Source organism: Dromiciops gliroides, chromosome 5 (assembly GCF_019393635.1).
Source record: "Dromiciops gliroides isolate mDroGli1 chromosome 5, mDroGli1.pri, whole genome shotgun sequence".
NCBI classification, from domain to species: domain Eukaryota; kingdom Metazoa; phylum Chordata; class Mammalia; order Microbiotheria; family Microbiotheriidae; genus Dromiciops; species Dromiciops gliroides.
Window position 1 is genome coordinate 187,302,976 of NC_057865.1, and position 24,747 is coordinate 187,327,722.

A 24,747-nucleotide genomic window follows, 5' to 3' on the forward strand; every position below is an offset into this window, starting at 1 on the left:
TAGGAAACTGTGTCAGGAAGGCTGAGTTCTAAGCCCTAACCTCCCATAGACATTTTCTGTGGCTTTGCCTCAGATGTGCTTCCTATGGCTTGGGCCAGGTGTTAGTATGTTAAATTTTATAGAACATTGTCTGGTAACTTGAGGTAAACCAGAGTCATTCCAGAGGATGGTTTAGCCCTTTCTTAAGGGCTGAGCTATTTTGAAAACAGAAAGTTTGACACCAACAGAAATGTTCATTTCCTTAATCCTTACATGTGACTGATATTTGAAATGCCTAATCTGTGGGAGAATCTAAGAAGATAATACTCTAGAACAGCTAAGCCTGTGGACACACAGATTAGTAAGGTCACACAGAAGAATCCAAGGTGCAGGAAACATTGGGGACAGTTGACAGCTACTTTCTTGACTTAGATGATTCCAAACTGAGCCAGCTCGTGTAATTCCAGATGGCTGAAGGCTTCCCAGGGACATATGACCGTGATATCTATAAGAGGAGAGAAACATATAAACTCATTCTTTTCCACAGACTTAGAAGCTTGTGCATCCTTCAAGGAAGGTCTTTCAGATAGAGTGATTTCTCTGTAACCTTGCCTTGTTTCCCAGATACATATGTTAGCTAGAATGACATCCTAATCCCCGAATACACTTTAGAATAGCAAAATAAAGTCAATGCCATGCATAGTCGTGTCAGAAGCACAACCCTTTTCTGATTCATAAGTATACATCTATCTCTCTAGGAAGTTGTTTGTGCAAAAAAGGAAGTTCTTTTAAAAAGGTACACTATACTTGGAGTTAGAAGTCCTGGATTCCACTATGCCCAAAGGCCTCTAAAACTGTGCATACCCTTTGACCTGGTCTGTATCTCAAGGAGATCATAAAAAAGGGAAAAGGTCCCACATGTACAAAAATATTTATAGCAATTCTTTTTGTGGTGGAAAAGAATTGAAAATTGAAGTCATTCCCATCAAAAGTTGTGGCATATGAATGTAATGAAATAATATTGTGCTGTAAGAAATGATGAGCAGGTGGATTTCAGAGAAACCTGCAAAGACTGACATGAACTGATGCTTAGTGAAGTGAGCAGAATGAGAAGAACATTGTATGCAGTGACATCAACACGGTGTGATGATCAGCTATGATAGACTTTGCTCTTCTAAGGAATACAGTGATCCAAAACAATTCCAAAAGACTCCTCATGGAAAATGCTCTCCACATCCAGAGAAAGAACTATGGAGTCAATGCAGGTTAAAGCATACTATTTTCACTTTGTTTTTTTCTTTCTCATGGTTTTTCCCTTTTGTTCTGATTTTTCTTTCACAACATGACTAATATGGAAATATTTTTAACACGATTGTACTGTATAAACTATGTCAGATTACCTGCTGGCTTGGGGAAAGGGAGGGAAGGGAAGGAGGGAGAAAATTTTGGAATTCGAAATCTTACAAAAATGAATGTTGAAATTTACCTTCATGTGTAATTTGAGAAAAAATAAAATAGTATTAAGTGAAAAAATTCTAATAAAAAAAGAGAAGACATGGGTTCTAGTCCTGATTTAGCTGGGTTATATTATTAGCTTTGACAGAACTTGGTCTTTTACTGTCTCTGGCAGTTCCTGACCATATAAACATGGGCAAATCTATTAGTCTTTCTAACCTCATATGTAATATGGAAATAATAATACTCATACAGCCTAGCTCACAGGGTTGTTTGTAAGGAAAGTATCGCATATAACAATGATCATTGTTGTCAGTATTATTATTATTATTATTATTACTACAAATGTGTCTCACTTTTCAAAGAGATTGAAAACTCACAAAGATGCTATGAGGGTATGGTTTTTCCCCACTCCATAGCAATACCCTGGCTGTATGCAAGCCTCAAAAATGCATGGCTATGATGGAGAAACAATGTCAGGCTAAGTTCATACATGAGAATTGGAGCCATTTTGATTCAAGTGCACTGAATGAAGATGAGCTCCTCCCCCCTTATTTCCTAACAATATGGATGGATTTTGAGCACAATGCTGCTAACTCAATTCTTATGTGACAACTATGGATTTTGAAATGAACAATCAGAATCATAAATCTGAAAAGACTCTGAGAGACCACTTGATCTAGCCCCCTCTCCCTGTAGAGTAGGTTTTTAACCCGGGGTCCACAGACCTCCAAGAATCCATGGATTGATTCCAGGGGCTCTATGAAATTGGATGGGGAAAATATTATAATTTTATTTTCAATCATCTCTCACTGAAATTTAGCATTTCCTTCACTTACTTAAAAACATTATTCTCAGAAGGGGGCCATAGGCTTCACCAGACTGCCAAAAGGGTCTATGACCCAAAAAAGTTACAAATGCTTTCTTTAAGCAAGGTAAAGCATAACTGGTTAACAGATGAGGTCAACTAAATCTGAGAAAGCTTAGAAATCGGACTTGCTCAAGGGTATTGAGCTCCTTGGCAGAATAGGGACTTGTATTCCAATACATCTACTCTATGGATAGCAAACTCAAAATAAACTATAAGAACCCCAAAGTGAGTTATTATTCTAGCAGAGACCTTTTCCACTTATAAGAATATCTAACAGATGACTGCCAAACTAGTCTTTAAAAGAGACTTGGCACATTCTTTGTGCTCCCTAATGTAAAGAATTGAGGAAAAGAGAAGACAGTTCATTCTATTGTGTTTTTTTCTCACAACCACCTCATGAGGTAGATGAATATGGGTATTATTATTTTCATTTTGCAGACAAGGAAACTAAGGTTCAGAGAAGCTGATTGACTTGTCCTCTTTCTTATTGGCAAAAGTCAAGTCTGGAGCACAGGTCTCCTTCTGGGTCTAGGACTTTTTCTATTGCTTCACATTTCTAGAAGCCCAGTAGGAAGCTAGGTGGCACAGTAACTAGAGTCCTGGACCTGGAATCAGGAAGGCTTCAATTCAAACCCAGCCTCAGACACTTATTGGTTATGGGAATTTGGACAAGTTATTTAAGCTCTGTCTGCCTCAATTTCCTCATCTGCAAAATAGAAACAATAATAGCACCTACCTGACAGGGATGTTGTGAGGATCAAAAAAGATAACCCATGTAAATGATACATAAAAATTATTATCATTACCATTTCTTAGAAAGGAGTGGGGTAATGCTGCTGGCCTAATCATGTGTGGTGTTATCCACGTTTTTTCAGATGAAGAAATTGATATGACTAGTAAGTCAAAACTAGAATTTATTACTATAATGTTTATCATAAATAACATTTATATTATAATATATTAATAATTAACATGTATATGTTTAGTGTTTGCAAAGCACCTCATATATTAACTCATTTGATTTAATTTTGATTTGGATGTTGGTGTCCTGATTCAAAATGAAATCTGATACATCATGGTGATTCAGATAAGCTGCTGATTGTGAAATGCAAATCCATTCACACTTGCTCTTACAAATGCAATACTTCTTATTAATATCTTACAAACAATTAATAGGAGAAAAAAGTTCCTTATATTTATTTTAAACTTCTAGCTATCTTCATTCAGGTCTATTTTTTTAAATTTAAAGTATGTCTTCTTGAAAGTGTAATAATAGTCCTTGAATGAAAGGATCTCATATAAAAATATGTCTCATTAGACCCACCTGTTCCAAGGCCCTCCATGCCCGGGATGTCATCTCCAAACCTGTGAAGTTAGAAGAAAAAAAAAAAAGGAGGGGGTGAAAATTAGCTGAGATCAGAGGGAGAAGATCCTGGACTGATTTTAGGAAATCTCTTGACTAAAGAGAAAAGAGAAAGAGGGGACAGGTTTCTTCATTTTTTTCCCTCACATCTATGTAGACCTTTTGATTTGTACCGTGTTCACAGCCTCTCCTGGATCAAGAACAAGAAAAGGAAGCTCAAGTGTTAGCCAGGGTTTGCTGCTAGAAGAGATGTCTAAATTGAAATATCACCTGAAACATTTATGAGCTATAAAAGGAAGGTCGACTCTCATTATTCCTCAGTAAGACACTTTAGTACAAGCTTTGCTCCATTAAAAAAGAGAGACACACATTTAGCCAATTAAAAATCATCTGTGACCAGGAGATGAACATGGTAAAAAAGTGAGCTTAGGAGAAGACTGCTTATAACCCCAGGAGTTGAGATGGAATGGGCATTATGGTTGGAGACTTTCAGGCAAAGCTTGAAAAGAAAATAGAGGAGGAGAGAAAAATGGAGGGGCTGTGGATTAAAAAAAAAGAAATTCCCAAGTATGGTCTGAATAGTCACCGAGTATTTGCTGAATATCTGATGAATTGATTTTAAAAATCAAGGCGATTTAGGACAAATAGCCCATGAGATATGGTGGCATATTTTCCTCCACCTTAGACTCAGGAACTCTTACCCTTTTACACCTTTCTTAGGAGGCTTGCTCTTAAATTGTCGAGTCTGTCTCTGCTTGAATTTAGGGGGTGCCTTGCGTGGAGTGGTAGGACCCTGGCTGGAGGCTGGAGGGGCCAGCATGTTGTTGTCACTCATTTTCAAGTTCGGGGATGTGGATGATGTTTCCTTTTCACGTGCCTTAACCTACAAGATAATCACAGATAGTAAAGTAAGTGAAAAATCCGAAGGGGCTCCTTAAAGCTCTATATGTCATTATTAAGAACGGGGGATGAAAATACTGTGGGGTTTTAACTGGAAAGTAGGTGAAGTTAATACATTTTCAACAAGAAGAAACTAGATTCATGTGTTGATAAAGTAATAGTAGAATAGTAAACTCAAAAATTCTTGGGAGCAAATGTAGTAGAGGAAATTCAGTAGGGTAGATGGTAGACTGAAAATAGAGGTATTTGGAAATGTAGGAAGTTAAGAAATCTGAAAGATCCCAGTGAATCATCCTAACCAACTATGACCATAATTTAACTCTGAAATCAGCTCTCAGAGGGTTGCTGTAGGGAGGAAGGAAACAAATATTTATGAAATACCTTCTATATGCCAGGCTGTTTGCCAAGTACTTTACAAATATGATCTCGGTTGATCCTCATTACAACCAAGAGAGGTGGGTGCTATTATTATTCTAATTTTAGAGTGGAGGAGAGGGCAGCTAGGTGGCGCAGTGGATAAAGCACCGCCTTGGATTCAGGAGGACCTGAGTTCAAATCTGGCCTCAGACACTTGACACTTGCAAGCTGTGTGATCCTGGGCAAGTTCACTTGCCCTGCAAAACAAAACAAAAACAAAATTTAGCATGGAGGAAACAAAGGTAAACAAAGGTTAAGTGACTTGTCCATGATCACACATTTACTACATGTCTGAGACCAGATTTGATCTCAGGTCTTCCTGGCTCTAGTCCCAACACTCTATCCACTGGACCTATAGGAGAAAGAATAGCAACCTGATAGTAAAAGGGACAGTTGTTAACTTCAGAGATTGAGCACTATCAATCTATTATTTGCAGGGTTCTACATTCCAGCTTATTAGAGGATAAGTTTTTATTCTGCCCATAGCCATACTAAAGGATTCTCAGCCTCACATTTCTTGGGTATGTTCATTTCTTATAAGTATAAAAATAGCTAGGAAGGCCTTCCCACAATTAAGAAAAGCAAATGTTGAAATGAACATTAAAAGAAAGGAAATGGGTAACATAATGAGGTCAGTTGCTAGGATACAAGAACTCTGCTATTCTCTCTGCTCCCTTAGTTCCCCATCACTTAGTGGGGCCAGCATTCCCCTGATAAAAAAGATTCTGAGCAGCCTTGGTCCCCTCTTGTGAGAGTCAGGTAAATAAATCCTTTTCCTCCTTCAATTTTCTGATCACAATATCCTATTGTGTACAATTTTTCCTTCTTTCTGACTGCTTATTTCACCTAGTTTGACCTATTCACACTAAGATGATTATGTATATTTTTTCCTTGCCTCTCTTTCAACCTTAATCAAAAAGCCCTCTTTCTAAACCTTCCCCTGTGGCCCTCACCTTTTTTTTTTTATTACCTTCTGAATGAAATTGAAAATCTTCATCTTCATGGTTAAGGTATTTTTCTTTTATCTTCTATTTCTCTAGTTAATCTCTTTTTCGCTAGTAAATTGTTATCTATTCCCCACCCTCTACTTTCTCTTTTGCAATTTTTCCTCTGCCCCCCCAGTTGTTTATGACCTTCGCAACTACTTTATGCAGTTATATCTTATTTTGATTGTAGTTATTTAGGTATGCATTGTACCTCTCTATTATACCGTAGCTATGAAAGCAAGGACTCTTTCTAATTTAATCCTTGCCACAGACCAGGCACAGTGCTGTGTACGTAGTAGCAGCTTTAAAAATGTTTCTTTAATTGAATTTAGTTCAAATGCTTTGATTTTAGAACTATATGCATACACAAATTTCAGGGTTGGAACAAAGGTATAAGAAATTTGTTGTGGAAAAAAAACAACGATGGGAAAGTTGGAGAGGTATGCATTTCATCTTAGAATTTGTGAAAGAGGAGAGGAAATCCTTTGAGGCAGCTGGATGCTGTGGATAGAATGCTGGGCATGGAGTCAGAAAGCCTTGGGTTCAAATATGGCCTCAAACACTAACTAGCTGTGTGACCCCAGGCAAGTCACCTAACCTCTCTTTTAACTTCTGTTTGCCTTGGTTTCCTCAACTGTAAAATGAAGATAACAATGGCACCTATCTCCAAAGGTTGTTGTGAGGATCGAATGAGATAATATTTGTTAAAAAAAAAGCACTTAGTGCGGTGCCTGGCACATAATAGGTATTACATAATTGCTTACTTTTCTTTCCTTCTCTTCCCTTCATGCACCTTACCCTAGGTATATCTGGAGAACAGGGAAACAAACATAAACCCATGAGAACAGAGTCAGGGTTACCAGAGACCGAAGGAGCTAAATTTTGCATGGAAAGCAAAGGATACCTCCCCCAAATGATGTTCTTTAGCTGTATTGGAATACAGACATGTACTTGCAAGAATGGCCATGCAATAGAGAATCTCCTGGACCAAGCCACCCAGAAAGGAAAGAAAATATTTCAAGCCATTGCTGAGGTCCAGGACAAATCCTCCTAGAAAGAAGAGGGGTGTGTGTACTATGCTCAGTTCCTAAGGTAAACAGGAGATAGAGCCAAGTAGCAATAAGAAACAGAACTGTGACGTGAAGTAGAACACCTGGACTTGACCCGTCTTTTGTACTAGACCCTGAGAATCTCAGGGGAAAACTTAGATGATGCCATTAGCTAAAGAGAGGTGTTTCTGAACCTCCAAATTGAATCCAGACTATGTTAACCCAGAGCTGGGGTTCTGGGCCATGGATGCCAATAATTACCACAGATGTCAAGAATTCCATTTAACAGGGACATTGTACTTTTTCTTTTATAATGAACTTAATTATTGATAAATATTTCACTATACAAGGAAAACTGAAAAGAAAATTGTATGTGAAATATCAACTTCTATTATATGGTTTTTCATTTTAAAAAAACACTTTGCATGTATACTGAATTTAACAAGGTAGTAACACAATTTCCATGTATCCTTATAAACTTTTTAAATTTCTGTATATATTTAATGTTTTACTCATGCTTCCCCCCCATCACTAACCATTAATACAACTCCTCCCCCCCCCACACACACAGTATGTATATTTTCCAGGAGTTTTTTCCTTTGTTAGTTTCTTTCAGTAAATCTATTTCTTTTTCTGAAAATGGGTAATTTAAAATCTCCACGTGGTCTGATAATTTGAGTGTTTTATGTCCTGAAAGCATTCCTCTATTTTTTGTGTTCCTAGTTTTGTTAGCATATAACTATGATAATATTTTTCTGATTATTCTTTTTATATTATAGTTGACTGCATGTTTTCTCCCCCATTAGACTATATGCTCCTCTGGAGCACAGATAGGGGTTTTTTTTGTTGTTGTTTTGTTTTTTAATTTTTGTGGGGCAATGGGGGTTAAGTGACTTGCCCAAGGTCACACAGCTAGTAAGTGTCAAGCATCTGAGTTCGGATTTGAACTCAGGTCCTCCTAAATCCAGGGCCGGTGCTTTATCCACTGCGCCACCTAGCTGCCCCACCTTTCTTTGTAGGCCCTTGCTTAGCACAGTACCTGGCACAAAGTACATGCTTGATCAATGCTTATTGATGATAGTGATCTCTGTATTCCCCTACCTGTTAGGCCTTCCTTCCACTACAAATTCTCATCTATCTATCTTTATATCCATCTTTATATCTGCAATCTGTATCCCCTGGGAGGCAGAGACAGCTCTTTCTATTCCTATCTTGTGCCATACTTTGCACAGGAGGTGTGCTTAATCACTGTCATTGGAATTGTTGAGTAGTGAAGAATGGATAGGACTGCTGCTCAGAATAAATGGGACAATGATAAATGGCAGTGGAAAGAAGAAAGAACTTCCTTTTATTTTGCTTTTTTTGGACTGGAAAGAACAGAACAAAATTACTAATAAGTAATTGAAATACATAGCAAGTAAGGAACACCTAGCATTCTTTGATAAGTTCAAATCACCAAACCATGATGATGAGGTACTGTCCTAAAGACCTGGTAATTAGAATATCTGATTTGGGGGATCTTTGAAAGACTGTGGAGAATGACAAGTAGGTGACACAGTGGATAGAGCACTCGGCTTAGAATCAGGAAGATTCATCTTCAATTTTAAATCTAGTCTCAGACATCTACTAGCTGTGTGATCCTGGGCAAGTCACTAAACCCTCATTGCCCCACCAAAAAAAAAAACACTTTTTTTAAAGTAGAAGCTATGCCAGATGAATTTAGTTTAGTTTAGTTTTGACCAGAGGAATACTGTATATATAATTTATCTAGATTATAATATAATATGTTTTGATGTCTTCTTGTTAACAAACTTGTGTTGAAATATGGGCTACTATAGATGATAGTACTGTTTGGGGGATTCAGAACTTTGAACGGGCAGATCCAATGAGTAGACATTAGTGATTCAATGAGACCTTAGAAAGGTGTCTACAGTAAAGTGCCCAGGGGGTCTTCCTGTGGCTCTGAACTGTTGAATATTTTTATCAATTATTAGGAGAATAGTATAACAAATTTGCAGATATTAATAATGAAAGCTAACATTTATTTATATAGTGCTTACCATGTGGCAGGCACCGAGCTCAATGCTTTACAAATTGTATCTCATATCATGATCCTATTGACTCTGGGAGGTAGGTACTATTATTATCCCCATTTTACAAATGAGGAAAACTAAAGCAAAAGTTAATTGACTTGGCAAGGGTCACACAGCTTGTATATTTCTGAGGCCACATTTGAACTTAGGTGTTCTTGACTCCAGGCCCTGTGTTCCTTCCACTCAGATGACACAAAACTTATCGGATGAAAGAGTTCAAATCCAAGAAAATTCCAGTACCCAAAATATTGATTCAACTATGATATATTTTTCGCTTTTGGTCCAGACATGTAATTTTATTGGTATGGGGAACTGCTGTTCAGGAAATACCTTTTACCATTGCAGATCAGCCACTGTTTTACAACTTCTGGTCTGTTGCCTGGTTCACTGAGAGGTTAAGTGACTTACCCACAGTCACATAACCAGTATGTATTGGGGTGGATCTCGTACATAGGTTTTCCTGACCCTGGTTGATTCTCTATATATTATGCTGGGTTGTCTCTCAAGATGAGACTTAATAGGGGCAAATATAAAGTCTTGCTCTTAGGCAAAACTTCAAGCTAAGGATTAAAAAAAATTCACAAATAAAATGCAAAGGTGTGACTAAGAAGCATTTTATAAAAAAGATCTCTAAATTTAATAGGTTATAAAATTCATATTAGTCAATAACATGATCTAAATAAGCTCTTAAGCAACATTAAGAGAATTACAATGTTTAGAACTAAGAAGGTGATAGAGTCGTTTTTCTATCGTCTGTCCTAGACAGCCCACATCAGTTGTGTTCAATTCAGAAAAGTACACTTTAAAAAGGAAAATGATCAACATTAGAACATCCAAAGGAGAACACTCAAGACGGTAAAGTATCTAAAAGTCATGTATTATGGAAATTAGTTGAATGAACTGGGGATGTTTAAGATGGAGAAAAGAAGATTGAGGAGGGATGTGACAGTAGAATTCAAGTATTTGAAGGGCTGTCATGTGTAAGAGGTACCATATTTGTTCTGTTTGGCTTCAGAGGGAAAATGTTCTATTTCCTTATATTCACAGAGAACCGCTTCCCCTAGGCAAAACTGCATCCAAGGCCATCCTCTTCACCACTGTCTGCAAATTCTCTCATACCCCACATTACTTATCCTTGTTTATACTACCACGCCTAAACTCTTTGCCACCATCCATAAGCAACTTCTTCTCACTTGAACTTCATGACATCAAAGTTATCAACCAATACAGATCATGTGGCTCTTATGGAATGGTCCTCAGGTCATTCTCCCCCCTTTTTCAAGTTCAGTACCTGGCTTCTTCTCTTCCTCAATGCCTACCTTTATCCTAGTGGATTTGAGCATTTATGTTATTCCCTCATTCAAACATCCTAGCTCCTCAGACTGCTTACTTCCCACTGCCTACTTTTCCCCTCCTTCTCAGCTGTTTACAGGCATGGTCATACTCTCAAATCTTGCTATCACTTCTACATGTTGTACTTCCATAGTGAAAAATTCATATATTCCTTTATCTAACCATTTCCTATCATTCCAACTCATTATGCCTTATCCCTCCTAAGCCTCTTTTTCATCCACATCATGACTTCCAATCCTTCCATTCCCCCAGTATGTTCCCTGGGCTTTATATGTGTTTGGACTTCACTGTCCTTCCTTCCCAACCTTGATCCGATAAATAATTAATTCTGTTCGCTACTTTTAAACCTTTTGACACCTTGTCCTGATCATGACATGCTAAAACCTAGTCCTGTCATTACTCTCACTATATACCTCCTCTACTTTTATTCATGTGGAAGAAGTAATGCAACCAAGCTTCCTGAGGCCATTACAAATTTATAACTTACCTTCAACTGGGTAGCTGCTAACTTGCAGCATGGCAATCCTTTTTATTCTTCCCTAATCTATTCACCAAAACAAAACTCTTTGCCTCAAAAGTTATCCCCCTCTTGAACATTCCTGTTTCTGTCAAGGACACCATCATTCCAGTCTCCCAGGGTCATAAAGTTGGTGCTATCCTCAATTCCTCTCTCCCACATACAATCAAATCTTGTCTGTTCTATCTCCACAACATCTCTCATTCATTCACTTCTCACTATTTGGATAGTCGCCACCTTAGTTCAGGTCCGAATCACCTCTCATGTGGACTATAACCTAGATTTATTTATTTCTTGATCTCCCTACTTCCTGCCTCTCCTGACTCTAGTCTGTCTTCCACACAGCTGCCAAAGTGGTCTTTCTTAAGAAAAGATCTGATTATGTCATTCTTCTACTCAGTAAACTTCAGTGGCTCCCTATTACTGTTAGAGTCAAATGTAAACTCTTCTGTTGACTTCCAAAGTCATTCTCTACCTGTTTTCTAGGCTCATAATATTTTATTACCCTTTTTATCCATTTTAAAGTCCAGCCAGAATGGATTATTCTCTGTTACTCCCACACAGTCCTCTATCTCCCATCTCTATTCCTTTAAAAGTGATGTCTGTCATGCCTGGAAAGCACTCCCTCCTCATATCTGAATTCCTCACTTCCTTTAAGACTCAGTTCATGCAATACTTCCTATTTTTCAGATTCTTCTAAGTGCTAATGGCCTCCCTCTCTAACAACCTTGTATTAATTTTATTTTTATTCTCTATATATTTATTCTACATATACACATATTGTCTTCCTCATTAGAATGTAAATTCCTTGAGAATAGGGACTCTTTATATATTTGTTTTCTTTTTCTCTCCAGTGCTTAGAACAGTACCATTCACAGAGCAAAGGGTTAAAAAAAATCTTAGGTTTTTTTTTTTTTAATTTGCAACTTGTGGAAAACGTAGATGGTCTAATTTAGGCTTGATTTGAGGAAAAACTTCCTAACAATTAGAGTTGTTCAAAAGTAGAACAGGTTGACTTAGAAAATAGTTCTTCCTCATTGGAGATTTAGGAACAAATGCTCAATGATCATCTCTTGGTTATGCTGAAAGTACAGGTTGGAGTAGATCAGAAATTCTTAACTTGGGACACATAATTGAGTTTTCAAAAAATGTTTTTATAATTGGTTTTAAAAATAATTGATTTTCTTTGCAATCTTTATATTATGCATTTAAAACATTATTCTGGCTTTACCAAACCACTAAGGAAGACCACAATACAAAAAAAGATTAAGAACCCCTGGCTTTTGTGGCCTCTAAAATCCTTTCTAGCTCCAATATTCTGTGAAATTGGGACCCTGAAAGGTTGAGAGTCATTTATTAGCTATCTGATCCTAGGCAAATCTTCCTCAGTTTCCTTATCTGCAAAATAGAAATAATAGTATCTTCCTCCCAGGGTTGTTGTAAGGACAAAATGCAATTATATTTGTGAAGCTCTTTTCAAACCTTAAATTGCTACATGAATACAATTATCATTGAATGTGTAAAGTAGACAAATATATGACCCTTAAAGATTCTTTTCCCCACTTAGGAATTATTCCCCATTTTAGGATGATGGAAGGATAAATACCAACAGTAATTCTACAAGCTTATTCACAAGTGTTTGGTTTCAGTCAGAGGCCTGGCATTTGTGAGTATTGGAGTATTTGGAAGGTATTGGGAATATGAGAGCATGGAAAAAGGGGGTAGTGGTTGTGGTGTGTGTAAATTTTGGAAATGTGTTTGTTACAACGGGCAGTGAGCCACAGTAAGTGCCAACTTTAGGAGTCTTTGGTGCCAAAGGGCTTGTTCTTTAGCTTCTTTCCTTGCCTTGTAAATGCAGATTGTGTGGGGGTGTGAGAAGAGATATGGTTTTGACTGGATTGCCAGTACTACTGCACGCAACACACAGCATATACTAGTATGGCATGAGCAAAGGTGAAAGATGGAAGAGAATATTCTGTCCAGTAGAGTATCCCTGAATCACAGCACTTAAGCAATCCTCTGAGTTCTATTTCTAAAGGAGAGTGTTTCATTTGGGGAATAACAGAGAAGCATTGAGCAACCAAATACAGAGATGGTTACTACTGGTTTCCAGCTCCAGATCATGGCTCGCAAGACTAGATATTTCTTATAGTGCAACCCTTTTACAAAGGGCTGCTGGCCCTACCCGCTAGCTCCCACACTGCCAGAGCTGTAAAACTACAGATTGACTTTCACAAACGCCTCAGGGAACTAAACCCATTTCTTGCTCTGCTGAAAACTCTAGAAAAGGAACACCAGTTCCTAACCTCCTGGTACCATATTGGCTCCACCAAGTCACCAGACAAAACTCTCGCCCTTGGTAGCTCTAGTGACAAAATAAACAAGGGCACATGAAACAGCAATGGGGAGCACAGGGCAGTTTTGCGACCATACTCCCAAGGAACAATACCTTTGACAGGACCATGGCTTGAGCCTATCTCCACTCTGATAACAGTGCAAAGAAAATTTAGAATCTCCCAGCTCTTTGTGGGGAGACTTGGTCTTAATTCCTTCAACCCTTTCAAAGTGGTAGGGAATCCTTTATCTACTCCAGACCATTTGGGAATCCTGAGATGTGGAGAAGTACCTAAGCAAACTTGTCAGCCTAAACTACATCAGTGTTTCTAGGAGACCCTATACTGCTCAAAGGGTCTATGAGACAAGAGCTGAAGCCAGAATCCCTCTTAATTGTTCACACAAAGACTTGTAGTCAAGGTTTTATTGTCGTAAGCCCCAGGCATAGAATTATAAGCTCTGCTCTATCCATCCAAAAAGAGTTCCTACTTTCTTCCTCTTCTCTAAATTCTATGTCTTTTGGTGCTCTAACCAGTGACCACAGTGTTTAGGGTATGTTTTTTGTTTTTTTTTAATTTTTACTTTATAATTATACTTCCCCATTTTCTTGTATTTTTTTCATTTGCCATAGAACTTGAATGGTGAACCTTCCTGGATAAATCATTTGATGTCTTGTCCTTTTCATAAGGCAATAGAAAAATTGCAGTTGATGGAAACATGTTTGGAAACTCAGGAACAGATCCAAGTTAATCTCTGAATCCTCTCTCAAGGGAAGAGGCAAACACCTGGGATAGTCTTATAAGCAATCTCTTAATCCAATGATGTCAAATTTAACCTCTGATCCTCTTTGGAAAAGAGTCGATGTACAATGTGCCTCAGGATTCAGGCCTGTCAGCCAGAAGAATCAGGGAAAGCTATGACTTCTTGGTCATGCATGCTTCCCTGGTCATACCCAAAAATAACATCTCAGAAGCATCTTATAGCTCCTGGAGCAACTCACTGGACTAGAAGCATCCAAATTGGCAAGAGGCATTCAGGAAGAGATATGACAGCTATGCTTCTAACAACATAACCTCATTTCCCCACGAAGCCACAAGAGTTCCCTGTTGTTTGCTTTGAACAATGATTACCCACATTGTCAGATTCCTCTTTACTTTTCTAAGAAAAAAATTGGGTATACACAAAAAATATGCCAAAGGGAGGGCCTCAGACCAGAGTCAGTATATACTCAGCTAAAAGGAATAAATGTTTATATTTTGCAAACCACAATTTAGGGGAAGTAGTTTCAAAAAGACTTCAGCATGATGTAGAGACAAGGAACTGCTCTGGTACAATTCTAATAGTCCTGGGCCCCAGTTTCCACTCCCTCTATCATAAATGCACAGGAAGATTCAAAATTCTTTTATTTTATCAATGAGGAAAAGATCTGTATAGGAAAAAAGGTGAAATCTTCTTCAGCAAAGAGTACTAGGGGCCTGAAAATGTCACTTGGGGTTATTATACTCATGAAGTAAGAACCGAACACTTTCAATAGTTGGAGAAAAGTCCTAAACTGATAGCCATTAAACAAAACCAAAAGCAAAACCATGGAGAACCCATCCCTAGGAGGAAACAAGCAATTTGGAGAGAGAAAAGTCATCCCCACTGCACTGCAGATACTTCTGTCCTCCATTTCAACTCTCTTTTATCTTCCTCTTCATATTCTCATTTCAATTTCTTAAATTGCCATTCTGATGGCAGTAGGAAAATTCAGCCTTATAATATTATCATTTGTCATAGAACAGGAATGAGAATAAGGTGGGTCCTTCTTGGGTTTCAGCCAAGTTCAGTAACTGAGGCAATAAAAGGTGTTCAGTAGGAATTCAAAGAAACACTTGTGTGAACTGATGCAGAATGAAACAAATAGATCTCATACACTGATTATAATAGCCAAGCATGGATCCAAAGACAAGATGAGATAATAAACTTCAATTCAATAAACATTCATTAAGTGCCTGCTATGTTCTAGGTACCGAGCTAAGCACTGGGGATACAAAAAGAAGCAAAAGACAGGCCCTGCCTTCAAGAAGTTTACAATCTCCCATTGGTCTCTGCAGAAGTGAGGGTCTGTGGGTGTGCAACATTGCATGTTAAATTTAGTTAATGTGTTGGTTAGTTTTGCTGAAATTTTTTTCTCCTTTCTATCTTTGGATTATAAAGGATGGCTCTTTGGGTAAGGAAAGGGGACAGATGTATTTGGAAAATGAATGTGATATGAAAGGGATTTATATAAATAACACATATATATGTAATATATTTGTTGTGTGTGTGTACACATACACACACACACACACACTGACTACAATTGTGCAAATGAAAACCAGAACACTAAAATCAAGCTGATCACAAAGTAAATAAAGAACCTTGGCGCCAGAGAAGATATGAGGAAGCACTTCCTTCCTTTTGATAGAGATTGTCAGTTATAGGGTTGCACACACTATCATAAAGTTAATTAATAAGCATATATTAAATGCTTGTTATGTGTCAGGAACTATGCTAAACACTGGGCATAAAGCCACTTCATAAATGTTTTTTCTTATTCACATGGGGAAGGGATGGAATATGTATTTATATAGTACTTACTAAGTACTGGACTAAGTGCTTTATAAGTATTATCTCATTTGATCCTCATAATTACCTTGTGAGGGGCAGCTAGGTGGCGCAGTGGATAAAGCACCAGCCCTGGATTCAGGAGGACCTGGGTTCAAATCCAGCCTCAGACACTTGACCCTTACGAGCTGTGTGACCCTGGGCAAGTCACTTAATCCCCACCGCCCCGCAAAAAATAAAAATAAATAATTACCTTGTGAGATATTATTATCTGTATTTTACAGTTGAGGAAACTGAGGCAAATGGAGGTTTAAGTGACTTGCCCAGGTTCACACAGCTGGTAAGTGTCTGAGGCCAAATTTGAACTCACATCTCCTTAATTCCAGTCCAGGGCTCTGTTTCACTACTAGTTGCCCTATGGGAAGGTTTGTTTGTGGGTAGGGATTTAGGGGCACATTTGAAAATTACTATGCTATAAAAACAAAAGACCTCAGTAAAAGATCTTTGAAATATTAAATGAACCAAAAATACAAAAATAAAATTTCCTCATTACAAAGCAGTAAAAGGCAGTCTCGTGGTAGAGAAAAACTCTTCCATTTTTCATAGCCTGACTTTGTTTCTTTACAACATTTTTTAAGTCAGTTCGTTCCCTCTTCATTTCCTCCAAACCCCACTCAGGCAAACACTCCAAGGCCTTATTCGTAAGGAATACTCACAGTGCTGAATGCTGTTCCTGGAAATCATCTGATTGCCTTCTTCCCCTTGATTGAGAAAAGGCTATTTGAGTCCTGCTTCATCCCCCTGAAATACTCTTATACTTGTTGCCTAATCATCACATCACGGGCTCAGAGCCCTGAGACCAGCTGGTGAGAAGAGTGAAGAAGTAGGATGCTAATTTGGCCTGAAACAGGTTTAGGGGATTATCACTAATACTCTTTCCTGACTTGAGACTTCTCCCCTTGAAAGTGAATATTTATTGATTCCACATAAAAACATGAAAATATCACTATTGCTTCATGTTGGTAACTAAAGAGAGATTTTGCTTCAAGATCCTTCTTCCCTCCCCTTCACCTGGGTGGTCTAGGGAGAGAGCTCTGGAGCAGCCGAGGGACCTAGGCACATGGACAAGGATATTGAGGAGAGGGTGATTTCTCCCTTTCTTCTCAACTTAACTCAATAAACATACATCAAGCTCCTATGATGATCAAGGCACTAGTCAATAGGGCATGAGTTTGTTTTGTAAATCTATATATCACAAAGAGAAAGCCAAAAACATTCCCTCCTAACAGACATCAATAACACCACCAACAAAAAAAAATCAGGAGATATGCTGCAGGATGAGAACTGGTAAATAAGTAACTTTGATTTGTTTGCTGATTATTTCTGGCTCCTACAAAACTCAAGAGATTATGGGAAAGAGGCCAAGCAAAGATCTCCTAGATCCTAAGGCCTGTTATATAAGCCTTAAGTACTTCCAGCTGACAAAGGATTCTAGTTTCATTTGGACAGTACTTTATACTGTTATAAAAGTGCTTTTACATGGTTATCTCATTTGATTCTCAGAATGGTTTCATGAATTAAATAATAACAATAGAGCCAATCTATAATTGTAATCAAGTGAACCTTACTTTTCCCTTCATGCACTGAGGACTTCAGAGGTAAAAGTGTAAGAGGTGAGAACACGAGTTGCCAAGTAAGAGTGAATACATGGAGCTACAGAGAGGGCTGTAATGAAGGCTAATACATCAGCAAAGGTCCTTGAGGAAATGACAACAAAGTCTCAAAGGAAGCAAGAGTAACAATGAACCACACGTGGGTAGATTGAGAGAGAAAAAGAGAGGGATATACAGAGAGACAGACAAAAGGAGACAGAAACAGAGACAGAGTCATACAACAAGGAATTACATGGACCACAGTCAGTCAATCAATAATCATTTATTAAGCATCTACTATGTTCCAGGCACTGTGCTAATTGCTGAGGATAAAAAGAAAGGTAAAAGATAGTTGCTGCTCAAGGAGATCACAGTCTAACAGGAAAGAGAACATGCAAAATGACTATGTGCTAACAATCTATATATAGGTTAAATTTGAAAAAATCAACAGAGAAGGCACTAGAAGTGGGGCCATTTTTTTCCAATTACATGTGTGAAATCATGAAAAACATTTTCATATTAGCCATGTTGGAAAATTTAAAAAGCAAGAAACAAAGTTTGCTTTCTGGAGGTGGAAAGCATTTTTCATCAGGCGTCCTTTGGAATTGAGTTGGATCATTGTCTTGATCAGAGTAGCTAAGTCTTTTATAATCAATCGTTCTTATAATATTGCTGTTACTGTGTACAATGTTATCCTGGATCTGCTCACTTCACTCTGTATGAGTTCATATAAGACTTATCAGGTTTTTCTGAATCCATCCCTCTTGTCATTTCTTATAGAGTAACAGTATTCTACCACAATCATATATAATAACTTGTTCAGCCATTACCCAATTGATTGGTATTCCCTCAATTTCCAAATATTTTCCACCACAAAAAGAGCTGCTATAAATAGTTTTGTGCATATTAGTACTTTTTGCTCTTCTGTGATCTCTTTGGGATACAACCTAGTAGTGGTATTGCTGGGTTAAAGGGTTTACACAGTTTTATAGCCCTTTGGACATAGTTCTAAATTGTTTTCCACAATGTTTGGATCAGTTCACAACTCTGCCAAAATTTCATTAACGTTCTAATTTTTCCACATCCCCTCAAGCATTTCTAATTTCCTTTTTCTGTAATGTTAACTCATCTGGTAGGTGTGAGACGGTTTTTCAGAGTAGTTTTAATTTGTATTTCTCTAATCAATAGTGATTTAAATAATTATTTCATGTAACTATTGATAGTTTTGATTTCTTCTGAAAACTGCCTGTTCATATTCTTTGACCATTTATCAATTGGGGAATGGCTCTCATTTTTTTTTTCATAAATTTGGCCTAGTTCACTATACATTTGAAAAAGGAGGCCTTGGGGCAGCTAGATGGCGCAGTAGTTAAGCACCAGCCCTGGATTCAGGAGTACCTGAGTTCAAATCCGGCCTCAGACACTTGACACTTACTAGCTGTGTGACCCTGGGCAAGTCACTTAACCCCCGTTGCCTGCAAAAAAAAAAGAAAAATGAGGCCTTTATCAGAGAAATTTACTGTAAAACTATTCCCCCTAATTTCCTGCTTTCCTTCTGATTTTAGCAGTTTTGGTTTTGTTTATGAGCCCATTTAAAATTTCATATAATAAAAATTATACATTTTACTTCCTATGATCCTCTCTATCTTTTATTTGGTCATAAGTGTTCTTATCCATATACCTAGAAGGTAAAATTTTCCATGGTCCCCTAATTTACTTATGATATCACCCTTTATATCTAAATCATTTACCCATTTTGACCTTATTTTGGTATAACATATGAGGTGTTGGTCTATGCCTAGTTTTTACCAAATTGCTTTCCAGTTTTCCTAACAATTTTTGTCAAATGGTGAGTTCTTACTCCCAAAGCTTGGATCTTTGGGTTTATCGATCATTAGATTACTGTGATGATTTACTACGGTATTGCGTACCTGATCTACCACTCTATTTCTTAAACAATACCATATGTTTTTGATGATTATTACTTTGTAAAATATTTTGAAAGCTGGTTCTGCTAAGCTGCCTTCATTCACATTTTTTCATTGAATCCCTTGAAAGTCTTTCCCTTTTGTTCTTCTAGATGAATTTTGTTATTATTTTTTCTAGCTCTATAAAATAATTCTTTGGTAGTTCTATTAATGTGTCACTTATTGAGTAAATTAATTTAGGTAGAATTGTCATTGTATTGTATTGACTTGGCCTACCCATGAGCAATTAATAGTTCTCCAAATGTTTAGATCTGTCTTTATTTGTGTGAAAAGAGTTTTGTAATTATGTTCATATAGTTCCTGGGTTTGTCTTGGAAGGTAGACTCCCAAGTGTTTTATAATGTATGCAGTTATTTTAAATACAATTTTTATTTCTAACTCTTGCTTCCTGGTTTTGTTGGTAAAATATAGAAATAAGTCCTGCAACTTTGCTGAAGTTTTTAATTGTTCCAACTGAGTTTTTACCCTAAGATCAGTGAGCTGCTCACTCAAAAAAAAAAAAAAATCTTGTATGAGGGATCAGAAGCTCTGTGTTCTAGTTCAGAATTGGCAACTAACTCATTTTCTGATTTTAAGTAAGTCATTTAATGTCTTTGAGTTTGCGTTGTCTCATCTATAAAGTGAGTAATTTAGAATAGATGATTTGTAGTGTCCTCTCAATTTAAAGTTGGATGTTCTATCAGTTGATCGATCATTAAGCATTTTTTAAACAACTATTGTTTGGTAGGTATTATGCTGGACTCTGGGGACACAAATGAAAAAAGAGACAGTCCCTGCACTCAGAAAGATTATATTCTCTTAAAATTGTGCACATTTTCAAGTACAAAACAAAACATATAGTGCTGGATGAGGTATGGCACTAAAAACTGATAAAGCCAGGAAATTTTTAATAAGGTGGCATTGGAACTAAAGCTTGAAGGAATCAATCAGTCAATCAATCAATAACCAAATCAATAAGCATTTAATAGTACTTATTGGGCTGGACTTGGGTTTTTTTTGTTTGTTTGTTTAGTTGTTTTTCAGTCATGTCTGAAAGAAAACCCCTCAAAACCCCTTTGGGGTTTTCTTGGCAAAGATACTGGAGCAGTTTACCGTTTCCTTCTCTAATTCATTTCATAGGTGAGGAAACTGAAGCAAAAAGGGTAAGGTGACTTGCCCAAGGTCACAAGCTAGTAAGTGTTATAAGGTCAGATTTGAACTCAGAATGACTCCAGGCCAGGCACTCTACCTATTTTGCCACCTGGCTGTCCTGGCTCTAGGAACACAAATGAAAAAGTGAGATGGTCCCTACCCAAAAGGAGCTTAAATTCAACTAAGATTGTTTTTATATTTTAACATACTAAATAAAAATATACAACATTTGAAGAAGGGGAGGACTGAAAAAAAGTAGAAAAACAGTAAAGGCCTCTTGAATAAGGTGGCATTTGAACTGGGTTTGAAGGAATCAATCAATAGATCCATGACCAAATCAATGCTAAGTACTTACTCAGTGCCAGGCATTGTGCTAAATCCTTGGGATACAAAGAAAAGGGTTAAACTTTCCCTGACCTCAAGGAGTTTACCTTCTAAAGTATTGCATGTTCTCTCTCTCTCTCTCTCTCTCTCTCTCTCTCTCTCTCTCTCTCTCTCTCTCTCTCTCTCTCTCTCTTTTTTTGGTGAGGCAATTGGGGTTAAGTGACTTGCCCAGGGTCACACAGCTAGTAAATGTCAAGTGTCTGAGGCCGGATTTGAACTCAGGTACTCCTGAATCCAGGGCCGGTACTCTATTCACTGCACCACCTAGCTGCCCTACATGTTCTCTTAATACGTATGTTTTGTTTGCAGACAGCCCAGATGCCTGTCAAAGGCCTGGTTAATTCCAGCTCAGTTCTGACTTCTGTGATTCCGGTTAAATCACAGGACCATTTTGCCCCAATTAACTCATCTCTGAAATCAGTCAAGCTTGCTTTGTGAGAGACACAATGCTAGGCATCAAGGACAAGAATACCAAAGAGAAACAGTCCCAATTCTCAAACACCTTGTGTGCTGAGGTAATACATGTTCACAGATAACTAAATGTGATATGTATACACAATAAATACAAAGTGAATGGGAGGGGCAGCTAGGTGGCACAGTGGATAAAGCACCGACCCTGGATTCAGGAGTACCTGAGTTCAAATCCGGCCTCAGACACTTGACACTTACTAGCTGTGTGACCCTGGGCAAGTCACTTAACCCCCATTGCCCCGGAAAAAAAAACAAAACAAAGTGAATGGGAGAGGGTAGAACTCTGGGGAAGATCAAGAAAGACTTCTTGCAGGAGGTAGCAGCACTTCAGCGAAAGATTCGAAGAGGCAGAGGTGTACAGGAGGGATTGATTCTAGACAAGGGGCACAGCTAGTACAGAAACCTAAAGGTCCAAAGTGGAATGTTGTTTACAGAGAACAGCTGGAAAGTTGAGTGCATGAGGGGATAAACCTGGCATAGTAGTCTGGACCCAGATTGTGAAAGGCTTTAAATTCCACAAGTAGGAATTTGCATTTTGTCCACCTCCTCCTCCTCCTCCTTCTTCTTCTTCTTTTGCAGGGCAATAAGGGTTAAGTGACTTGCCCAGGGTCACACAGCTAGTAAGTGTCAAGTGTCTGAGACCAGATTTGAACTCAGGTCTTCCTGAATCCAGGACTGGTGCTTTATCCACTGCGCCACCTAGCTGCCCCCAACTCTTCTTAATAATAACAATAAGAGTTAGCCTTTCTATAGAGTTTTAACATTTTGCAAAGTATCTTACATACATTATCTCAATACTTGCAACAACTCTGTGAGATAGGCGCTATTATTATCTCCATTTTATAGATGAGGAAACTGAGGTTGAGTGATTTGTCTAGGGCACACAGCTAGTAAATGTGTGAGGCAGGATTTTAACTCAGGTCTTCCAGATTCCAATACAAACCCTAATCCCTGAGCCACATAGTGACCAAAAGAAAAAATCACAAGTTCCATTTTAAAATGTTGAATTTGAGATACCTATGAAATGTCCAGAGGAAGATATTCGGCTAGAAATGAGGGGCCGGAGTTTGAGAGAGATAATAAGGAAGGACTGGATAGAGATCATTGTTAGATCCATGGGAACTGATGAGATCGACAAGAGAAAGCACAGAAAGAAAAGATGATTTTCTGGACCTTTTGTTCCAGAAAAGAGCCTTATAGTACATCATGAGTAGGGACTAGGATATGGCTGATACACCTGTACAGGAAATTAAGAAAAATCAGTCTTTCTGGAAAGAGAATCTCTGACTGAGCAGTGTCAGAAGATAACAGAGAGAAGAGACTATCCTGAAGGAGAGGCTGGTCAAAAAGGGTCAAATATTACAGACAGGGAATGCTGAGGAGTGATTTCAGGGTGTACATTCTTCCTGTCAGAAAGGAAAACATCATTAACTAGCTAGGAGGGAAGTCATTTGGGACCAGGAATTAAGTTATTAGCACTTTAGCTGTCTTGGAAGCTGCTTAGGCAGGTAGTAAATCTCCAGTCTTCTCTCAGTATTTCAGAAAAGACAACAACTTATTCCTAAAATATCAGGGAAAAGAAAATCAGCATTACATTTTTCAAACCCTAAACTCCCACTGAACTGACATATTCAAACTTAGCCTTGCAAAACTGAGCTCAGAGAAGATCATCAGATGTTAAATGTGTGGAGGAAATAAGTGTTAAGTGATTAAGCTTGGTTCCAAAGACAGAGGAGAAAAATCTGTCTCCTTTCTTTTCAGGGGTGGAGGACAGTGAGTGTGGAACTCTGCATGTACTGTTCGGCTCAGGTAATCTGTGAGTTAGTTTTCCTGAACTGATTTTTTTCCTTTCTTTTTCTGATCTTTGTTTCAAGGGATTACTCTTAGGAGGAAGAAAAAGAGAGGGATGTGTTTAGAAATAAAGGTGATATAAAAAGATTATCAATATTAAAAAAAATTTAATGAAATGTGTTAAGATATTTAGATAATTTCTTAGATCACTCTCACCTCCACCATCTTGAAACACAGGGAAGGTATATCTCATACATAGATATCTGTTGAATGTTTAAGTGATACATATCCCCATGCTGACAGATCTATTCAAATCTATACACAAAAACTTAATAGGCTTTAGCAATGCAATGGTCCAAAACAATTTCAAAGAACTTCATGATAGAAAATGTTCTCAGCATTGTTTGTGGTTTATGAATGCATATTGAACCATACTATTTCTACTTTGGGGCTGCTTTTTTTCCTTCTTTTTTGAGGTTTTTCCCTTGTGCTCTGACTCTTCTTTCACAATATGACTAATGCAGAAATATGTTTAATGTGATTGCACATATATAACCTATATTAGATCTTTCTGTCTTGGGGAGGAGGAAGGAAAGGGAGGGTGGGAGAAAAATTTGAAAGAAAAAATCCTATGAAAACAAATGTTGAAAACTATCCTTATATGTAACTGGAAAATAACAAAATATTGTAATATCCAAAACTTAATGGGCAAGGCATAAATAACTTAAATGCCTAATATACTACTTAAACATGTACAAACATGGAAGCTGGTGACATTATCTCTAACTTCTTTATCTCTTCAAACTGATAAACTGACCTTCCCTTTTCACTTCCTTCTTATCTGGTAAGGCAAATTATGTCAATTATGTCAAGAGAGGGTGGTTGAAGAAGGCAAGGAGGTAAAGAATATAGAAATAATGTTCTTTCTAGGAGAGAAACAGAAAGAGGACAAAGGAGAGTCAGTGACCCACATTGTCTGTCTGGCTAGAAGCCAGATTTGGGGGGTTGTTTGGGGTTTTGGGGTAGCTCTCAGTTTCATTTTCATCTTCCGTCACCCTGCATTTCCTTGGTATATAAATTCTTATTCAGTTATGTCTAATTTAAGTGGTTTTACTTCTATATGGTAGAGGGAGTTTCCACACTTTGAGTTCCTGACATTGATAAAATCGGTCTCTGATGTAGAAATTCAGTTATTACCAGGTGCCTGATACTATGCCAGACACTATGGGAGACACAGAAATGATTTCTGCCCTCCAGAAAACTACAACCTAATGTAGGAGATATTTGAAATAAACAGTAAACAATATAAGCCATAATCACATGCTAGATTTTGCTGTAGAAACTGAGAGGAGCTTGAGTAGTCATAGAAGGACATTGACTATCCAAGGATGAGATGGCATCTGAACTCTGTAGCTATTTGAAGT

The 24,747-nt window shown here is 37.8% G+C and overlaps 2 protein-coding genes across 2 annotated transcripts in view; one reads left to right on the forward strand and one right to left on the reverse strand.

Annotated features, from left to right (window-relative positions):
- Window positions 1-4,503, reverse strand: PDE6H (phosphodiesterase 6H). The gene is made up of 3 exons (XM_043968888.1): window positions 4,370-4,503; window positions 3,630-3,670; window positions 1-484 (listed from the first exon to the last, which is right to left on the reverse strand). Exons 1-3 carry the CDS (start codon window positions 4,501-4,503, stop codon window positions 408-410), a joined length of 252 nt encoding a protein of 83 aa, XP_043824823.1. The 3' UTR covers window positions 1-407.
- A 1,188-nt stretch (window positions 4,504-5,691) lies between these two features.
- ARHGDIB (Rho GDP dissociation inhibitor beta) overlaps window positions 5,692-24,747 on the forward strand; it is a 69,682-nt gene continuing 50,626 nt past the window's right edge. The window contains exon 1 of the mRNA XM_043965025.1: window positions 5,692-5,744. The gene's annotated coding sequence lies outside the window, so the exon portion shown is untranslated. The remainder of the gene's footprint in view (window positions 5,745-24,747) is intronic.